The sequence below is a fragment of the Salvia splendens genome, chromosome 12 (genome assembly GCF_004379255.2).
Source record: "Salvia splendens isolate huo1 chromosome 12, SspV2, whole genome shotgun sequence".
Classification (NCBI taxonomy): Eukaryota; Viridiplantae; Streptophyta; class Magnoliopsida; order Lamiales; family Lamiaceae; genus Salvia; species Salvia splendens.
In genome coordinates, this window is record NC_056043.1 from 4254494 (window position 1) to 4264103 (window position 9610).

Below are 9610 nucleotides of genomic sequence, written 5' to 3' on the forward strand. Positions count from 1 at the left end.
TTTATTTTTCGACACTTTGGATAATTATACATTTCTATGCTTTAAATTAGGTACACCACCCCAAGTCAGTACCACCACAAATCAGTTATGCCCTCACAACAATCTGCATAATGAGTTGGTACCAATTTTCAGCTTTAGGAGAATAAGTTGTCATATAAAGTGAAAATTTGGAAGTAAAAAGCTATCTTCACCAAATCTTAATCAAAAGAATAGACCTATATAAAAGTGCGTGTGGTGAGGAAGGTCACCAATTTTTTTTACTTTTTTTAAAAAAAAAGGGATATTCATCTTAAAAGCCAGAAATTATGGTCAAATTTTACGGTAGGTCATTCGACCTACCTTCAAATTTGGTAGATCTACGAAACATATTTTATCATGTTAGCACATATCATTAAACACCGACTTCAAGAATTAGATCGTTGAAACGACGTCGTTTCATATACTATTCAGACTAAGTCACTTAGGGCATCCGCAGTGCTGGCTCGTTTCATATACTATTTAATGATATGTTAGCACATATCATTAAACACCGACTTCAAGAATTAGATCGTTGAAACGACGTCGTTTCATATACTATTCAGACTAAGTCACTTAGGGCATCCGCAGTGCTGGCTCGTTGCTAGCTCGGTCTCATCTCGGCGAGACGAGACAGCATCGAGCCAGCGATGCGACCACTCCGTCTCGTCCCGCATCCCTCCGCCGAGAGCATGTTGGCGAGCTGGCTCGCCAAGCGCGTTGGCCACGTAGCGAGCTCCCGTGCAGCCGTGACGGCCACTCGCCGGCCCGCGAGTGAGCGTCGTTTATATCCGTTGAAAAAATGTATTTTTTTAAAAAAAATTGAAAAAATCGAAAATTAAAAAAAAATTCCCCAAAAAATATTAGCCATTTTTTCCAATATTTTAATTTTTTTTCTATTTTTTAAGCCCACAATCACTTCTATAAGTATCAAATCATTCCCACAAATTATCCACCATAAAAAACTTTCTATTCTCACTCAAACACTCTACATTCTTCATCTCAAAACATTATTCTTCTCCCAAATTTTTCGTATTTTCAGATGTTGTAATTTTCGTATTTTCAGATGTTGTAATTTTCGTGGTTTTTAATGATTTTATGAATTATTAGTATTAATTTAATATTTCAATGAAATATTAATTGAATTTGTTGAAAATAAAAATGAAAAATGAAATTGAATGAATAGTTAAGGAATATGGTTAAAAGATGAAGGATTGCAGGTGCGGTCTCTTAGTTAAGAGATGAGGTAAAAAGTATACTGAGACTCATGAATAGTTAAGGGATGAGACGGTACTGAGACATGAATATGGATGGCTTTAGGTTACATGGCTAACCAAATAGGTTCAAAATATGCTGAGAAAAAACTATTTGGGTAGGATTGAAAAAATTGAACACTTTCAAAAGTTTATTATTTTTAATAGTATCACTTTTAAATTTTGTGAAAAATACTAGTAGAATTCATCCATAGTTTATCTCCCTTCGTCCTTTTATAATATGAACTATGTACTTGTTTTTTAGTCTCTCTTGAAATTATGAACATTTTAAATTAGTCTTACTAAGCACTACCAATAATTTGAATCTCTTTATTCATTAATACTACTTTGAATATCGTATCTCTTACTTGCTTTTTTTTACTTTACTAATTACGCATTAAAACGTGTCATTTAAAATTTATATTTTAAAAGACTAAGAGGAGCAATATTTTAGACTAATATCCCATATGAAGAAATTGAAATTGATGAGAGCCAAACAAGTCTTAGTATTCAATTAATAGTGAAAACAAAAGGTGATTAATGATGCAATAAACCTCATAAACACAAATGGAAGCTAAATAGAGCGGAAAATAGCAGTCATTAATGGCCTATCCAAGGAAGCCAAAAGGCCTTTGTATTTAATTCACAGCTATCCTTTATGTATTCTCTCCACATTTATTGTCTCAAACCATCAATAATTATTACTCCAAATCAAAAACACTTATTCAAAACTATTTAATTATAACTTTCCCAATTCCCACACATAAAATCAATATACATTCAATTCTTCATTATGGCAATTTAATTAATTATAGGTGCTGATTAATTTAGTTCATCATCTTAATCTCCTTCTCCTCCTTGTATTTATATCTCCACAAACTCATTCCACCCAAACATTTCCGTCACTCCTTCCTTTCTCTCTCTCTCCAAATCCCTAAATTCTGCTTCCAATCGAAGAGAGAAGATAGATATACTCTGTAATTTCCGCCCTACGATGGCTGCTGATGTCAGTTCCTTGGTGAGATTGATTAACGGCGGCGACGCTGCTGATTCGCCCAAACCGACGGCTCCGATCACCCGCGACTTGCTCGCTGGATGTACAACTCTTGATTCGAAAGAATTAGACCTCGACTTGCAGGTCCCCTCCGGCTGGGAGAAGCGACTTGACCTAAAGGTACAATCGCTTTATGCGTGACTTTTTCGTTGCTGGTGATTTTTTTGATTGATTGTTGTTTTGAGTGTAATCGATTGGTATGTTGAATTTTGGTTTGTTTTTGTGGTGGAGAGTAGAGTGATTTTGTTTTGGATTACCTCGATTTTGGAATTTGGTGAGTAATCGCGATTTTGATCGTTCATGAGCTGATTAACGGAAACATTTAATGAGTTTAATTGATTGGTGTATGTTGAATTTTGGTTTGTTTTGTGGTGGAGAGTAGAATGATTTTGTTTTGTATTATCTCGATTTTGGAATTTCGATGATTAATCGGACTTTTGATCATTCATGAGCTAATTAAATGAGGCATTTAATGAGTTTTATTGGTGTGAATTTATCCCCGATTAAGCGTGTTTTTGAAGGCGTGATGATGAAAATATGTGCCGTTATTTTTCTTGGGATTGTGGAGGCATTTCTGCCATGATTGAAGCTCGTAGGTTTAATTGCACATTCATTGCCTTCCTCTCTCCCTTGTGTTTCAATTAAAGTTCAATTGATCGTCCAATTATATGATTTAAAACGCACTGATGCACATAATCACCTGTTTATGATTAAATGAATGAAATAAGTGATTCTGGCATTGATCAATTGTTAAATTTTCCAGTCAGGAAAAGTGTATCTGCAGAGATGCAATTCATCAAACTCATCATCATCAACAACAGAAAACAAGCCTCAACAGAGCAAGGCAGCAGCCAAGTTACAAGACCTCAACTTCCCTCCATCTAAGAAGCAGACTCTGAACCTCTTCGACGACGAGGTGCTGGACTTGAATCTCGTCTCCCTCTCGTCGTCCGCCTCCCCGTACCAGAGCGTATGCACCTTGGATAAAGTGAAGTCCGCCCTCGAGAGGGTGGAGAAGGAGACGGTGCGAAAGCGCTCCATATCCATGTCCAAGTCATCCTCCCTTCCCTCGAACTCGTCGTCCTCAATCAAGGACAGTGATCTCGATCAGGAGGAGAGGTCGTCGTCGTTCGCAGCCGGATGCCCTACCTGTCTCCTCTACGTGCTCATCTCCAGCACCAATCCAAAGTGCCCTAGGTGCAACTGCAATGTGCCACTGCCTATGTCTGCCAAGAAGCCTAGAATTGATCTCAACATATCCATTTGAGTTCAATCAATGGTTGGTTGGAGCCATATTTCAAATTTTATTGGTTCCCATTTTTTGTAAAGATAGAAAATAGGTTGTTTCATAAGCTTTTTAAAGAATTAGTATATACATATCTTTAGCTAAGATGATCAAGTTGAATGCACATTTCCCTTTGAATCTTAATATAGATCATCACCAAATTTACAATAATTATGTTATGTTGAAATCTTGAAAAAAAAGAGGAAAATGTTTTATTTAACTTATTTTGGCGTCAAAAGGGGGAGTAAATGCGCATTAAAAAGGGAAATTACGGCATCAAGTAATTGATTTATACACCTAACAAATAATAAATGAGAATTATTTCTTCCTACCATCTTTGAATACACACACCTACTTTGTCATAAGAGTTTTTGTCAGCAAAAAATAAATAAATTGGAATTAATGCCTTTTGAGTTGAATGTGCTTTGTTGTTGGATTTGGAGATAGATTTTTAAGTTCCCCAGCTGTGTGAAGAGTAGCAATTGATTTTCTTCTGCCTCATTTAATATACTCTGCCTCTCATTCAATTTTGCACAGAATTCATTTTCATCCTGCACATTTGTTTTACCAATTCGTAGAGGGATAATCAGATTAAATAACCTGCAAAATTATTTAATTCTTCCTATGTTGATCATGTGAACTGTGAAGTAGTAACAAAATATCAAATAGTTTAGTGGCGTTGATATGATATTTTATAACGAGATATGATACAATTGTGTGACATTATGGTGGCATTAATATGCGTGAATCCATAGGAGTTATTTAAATTGGGATTTAATTGAGTCAAATGAATGAACTCAACGCTCATTTATGCAAGTGAATGCCTTAGGACATTATAGAGCAATTAAAGTAAGAGTTAGGACAATTTAAATGCTGTCACACATGAATTGGAAAAGTCAGAAAATTTGGATGTAGACCTAAATGTATATATTATAGTATTTTATTAAAATAATATCAACATATATACAATTGTGAATTCTATTATTTGGGACTAATCAAGTCTAACTAAACCTTACCTTATTTTTTTGTCCTGTATGAATATGCCCCAATGTAATTCTTACACGTGCGTGAGGAAACAGTTGAGTTATTAAAAATTTTGAAGATGGATAATGGACTAGTAATAGCTGAGTAATTATACTATTGAAATGAAATTTAACCCCTTGTTTTAAACCATGAAATTGTACAATTTAATAGTATTATCAGACTTTTAATTTAATTTATTAAAAATTACAACAATTTTTTGCTGACCAGTCTATTGACTGTGATGTGAACTATACTGGATATTTTACCCCTTATTTTAAATTATGGACTAATACAAAGTGAGTTAATTATGCTTTACATATGGAATTTACCCCTTATTTTAAATTATGAAAAAGTAGGATTTAATACTTCATACTTTCAGTTTCGTTTATTAAATTACAAGTTTTATTGTTGCTGACTAAGGCATATCGACTGTGATGTGATCATGTGAACTAAAATGCAAATTGCCAAACTTTTATTGGTATTCAAACTATCAATAGTTCGGATATTTATTTGTAATTATGTATAGTTGGGAATCATATGGTTAAAGGTCAATTGTTCGGATATTAATCCTAAACTACATAATTAAATTATTTAGTCCTAAATATATGTATTTGATTACTTAACCTTTGTGTGTACTGTATTAGTGGTTTGTCACTTCGTTTATATTTTGCTTGCGAGAATATAGTTAGAGTTTTTCTTTCTTCTTCTTCAAATTGGATCAATAATGATTCTCTAATTTATTAGATAGATGATAAACATTTTAATATTAATTAAGATGCGCTTCATAGTCATATACTCACATTGTAACTAGAGCTTGTGGCTCGTTTAGTTTTCTATTAAAACTTTTAGCTTACAACTTGATATGAAATTATATACTAACTTTTTTTAATGTATTTTAAAATAATAATATATATTAAATTTTTATTTAAGAATAACCTTTATTTAGAAACTTTTTGTTGGGCTTATTCTCATCTTTTGTGGTTGAGCTAGTTTGTGCATAAAAATATATATAGTCTAGCATAGATAACTTAATTTATGTCTTATATAGTTTGGTCACCTAATAAAGTAGATTAAATAGACTTTTATTCTCATATGTGCAGGTAACAACACGTGTGAAACAATATATCGAATTAATGGTTATAATTGATTCAGATATCTGATCTTTCAAAACACACGTTTTATTTATTTACATTACATTTATTTATTTATACAGCGCGTGGCACCAGAAAGAAAAAAGGGAAAATTAATTTATTTCTGAATTTGACATTTCCCCTCGACCTTGTTTTCTTCTTTTTTTTAACTTACTCATACCTAATTCATACCACTAAAATTTTATTAATATCTATATATTGTAATGTAGAATTTCAGATCTAATAAAGTCGTTTCAATTCGTCAAAAAGGCAATCTGAGATTTTGGATTTCCTTCATTTAAGGATTCTTCTTGCTTTGATTTGTACATATCCATGAATCCAACTTAAATTACAATTTTCACAAAGAATGAAATATTGCAAACAACTTTGGTAAGTTTGTTTTTTCTTCTCAGTGTATAATGATATTGTGATTTATCTCACTTTTGGTGCTAACTTAATATTCATTACTATGCCTACCTGCCTTTTTTAGTAGATATATATAAATTCATAACTCTAATTAATGCTGAATTTTATTTCATTATTTGTTTAAATTTAATAGATTATCAATAATTTAAAATTTAACATTTTAAAATATATTATAGAATGAAAATCTAGAAAAAATAAACAAGTTTAAGAGCCTTGTGCATAGCCATAATGTGGATCATCGACCTCCATCTTCCAAAAACCGAAATCAGATCGATCAAACCGTAGATCTTCACAATCTAAGGACTAAAAAATACTCCACACTTTTTACTTTTGTAAGTTTAAATTGGAGACTTGTTTAATTCAATTACTATATATATAAATAAGTGCAACCACAATGAAAAAAATGTTGAGAAGTAGCATCAACCAACAGCTTGTCATAAATATTTCATATGCATAAATGTCGAAAGTGACAGGAACACTTACCATGAATCAGAATTATCTTAATATCAACGAATTTAATAGAAAAATATAAAAATAAAAAATGAGATTAAATATGGGACTAGCGTGTAAATTGCAAATCGATGCAGTGAGTGAGTGTCAGAGAAGGAGTAGTCCTTTCTCTGTTGCATATATTTATTTCACATAAATAAAATCCTGCTCCAAATGTAACTGTTGAGCTCATTTTTCCCAAGGCTTGCAGAATTAATGATTGAAACACAGTCTATCTACTTATACTTGTAAAATTGGACATCTTTATTAACCTATTGAATATGATATATAATATGAAAAATTGCTAAATAAATCACGAAAGATGACCAAATTCTAGCTAGTCTCACACTTTTTTCAAAATCTGAAAACAATTATCCCTTTTCTGGCGAAATATGTGATGTTGTGCCAAGAGGTGAATCGACATAATCGTAACACTTCCATGTCCATGTGTTAATTTGAAATTGGTTGTCATTAAATCGCATATTTCGCCGGAAATGTGGTGGATGAGATAATTGCTAAACTTTTGTCTTTCGTGATTTAATTTTTCAGATTTTAAAAAATATTGAACAAATCATAATTTGATTATCTATCATGATTTTGACAATTGTTCCTATATATTAAATACTTCTATAAATTCTATATGCATCACTATTTTTATATAGGTATACATAGAGATGTGTATCCATATTACTTAATTGTATTTGAATTTGTATTAAATTGTTTCATGATCAACTTAATTATCGCATTTACTCGACTCATTGATTATGTACCTAACTTGAAATAAATTCGATAATAATAATGACAATTTTTGTGTATTACTTTTTGTTTTTGTAATATGCATTGGATAGCTATTAAAATAGCATACCTACCAATTCAGATGAAACCGTAATGTTAAATATCATTTATTGCCTTTTATGTATCTCTGCCAATTTATGAAGCGTTCACCCTACTTAAGTGTGTCAGTTCAATCAAATGTCTTCAACCTCCAACCTTCCCCATCTCTCATCATCTTCTTTCTCTTTTTTTGTTTTCTAATTTGAAATGTAAAATTATTTGAGATTGTGTTTGTTTTAAGTTTAACACTAAAACATTATTTGAGTAATATTTGTTCTAAAACGTTGGTTGATATCAATACGTGAGTCATACATAAATGTAAAATAAAAAATTTTTAATGCAACTTAATACAAATGTAGATGGGTCGCCTAACCCCACCATTATCCCATGAGAGTTTAGCCTTCGCCTCAAGTGCAACACTTGCATCCCTCACTTCCACTTCCAATCTTACAACAGATTATCCGGTTAAGATCTATTAAATGCTCGAATACTGAAGTTTTGATATTATCGTATAATGTGCTTATGTATCATGTATGGCTAGTGGTTTTGTGTATCTGAGTTGATTTATATAAGAAATTGTTGGAATACTCAATAAAAAGATTTGTGTTTCAGTGAAGGGGTTGACGTCTGTCACGTTCATGGTCCTTTTCTTCACTGCGACACATGTGTCATCTTCGGCATCATCCCTTTCATTTTCCGGAGGTCCCTCGGCGTGATCTCACGCCTACCGCCGCAGGCGGAAACTTTGTATCAAACCTGAAGCAACCGCGAAAAGTGATAAATGTTTCTCTAGCCGACTACGACAAACAATATCAATGACAACCTTCATTGTATCTGACTCTACTACTTTTATACATCCCGAATCCGCCACAAAGCACAATATACTCAGATCTGTAAAGATATCAGTAAAAAGTGTTTTTTATTCTATTTTAACTTTAATTGTGAAAAAATTGTTTACTATCATTTTAAACCTTTGATAATGAAAAAGACGCATAACAATGTGCAAAAATATTTATTTCATGCGACGTGATTTGGCGGTTTGTTCGAAAGGTGTTACCATGTTAGTATCTTTAAAAACAAAACTAAAAAATCAAATTATGTGTACCATATATTTTATGTGTCATTATGTATAAAGTAATTAAATGAGCGGTGTGCTTTAAAGGTAGTGTGAATTGAACAATATATGATCTCATTAATTATTATAAGGAATGAATTTATAATAAATGACTCCGAAATTAAATTTTATGTACAACATAAGCATTATTAATATTGAGGGAAACATTTTATATATATTAGGTTATAGTTTTAGATAGAAGCTAATAACAATAATGACTCTTATTAATACTATTTTAGTGACTTATGATCATTGCGGTGATGATTATAATTATTATTTCGATCAGCCACCAAGTTTACTTTCAGATAAATCATTCCCAAAATAATATGTTGTTCAGTCATTGAAAAGCCGACGACCCGACATAGTTTCCTAGTCTGCACCAATCAAATTAATAGTCTTCATATCAAAATCAAATCAAGTCATATATCATTATCTGAAATGATTAACTGACTTTTGTAAGTTCTTTTTCATGTTTGTAGATGGAATGTAGAGGATTAACTAATTCTATGGAGATTGGAGTAGTGGATTAAAGATTGGTGCTCAAAATTTTCCTAGCTGCGAGGTTATGTGAGAATTTGGTTAGTGTGGTTTTTTTGGATTCTTTTTAGTTTTGATATTCATGTTAGTTGTTGTGTTATCTACTTTGTGGCTCTTCTTTTTATTTCGTCTTGTTTTTTTTACACACACATACATCGGAGTTCGTGATACATTTGGCAAGCTAACTAGCCCTTCCCAACCCTCGTGGCTCGTGAACTAGCCTCCCTCCAGCCGGATTCGATCTCGTGAACTAGCCTTGGTCAGGCTCGTAGACCAGCCACCCTCCGACGGGTTCGGCCCGTAGACCAGCGCTGTCCCGAACGGGTCAAGGCTCATCAGCTTGCCAAGCCCCAAGGCAACAAGCCTTGTAAAGGCCCACATGGGAAATTAATCCCAGGTTGCATCATCCAGGATTCGAACTCAAGACCTCCTGGATGGAGGGTATCCTTG

General features: G+C 32.8%; 1 protein-coding gene across 1 annotated transcript; it reads left to right on the top strand.

Moving 5' to 3' along the window:
• The first annotated feature begins 2099 nt into the window (after positions 1-2099).
• On the top strand, positions 2100-3827 carry LOC121756992. Its single transcript, XM_042152437.1, has 2 exons — positions 2100-2442; positions 3086-3827. The coding sequence occupies exons 1-2, from the start codon at positions 2263-2265 to the stop codon at positions 3587-3589; spliced, it is 684 nt and encodes a 227-aa protein (XP_042008371.1). The 5' UTR covers positions 2100-2262; the 3' UTR covers positions 3590-3827.
• The last annotated feature ends 5783 nt before the right edge of the window (positions 3828-9610 follow it).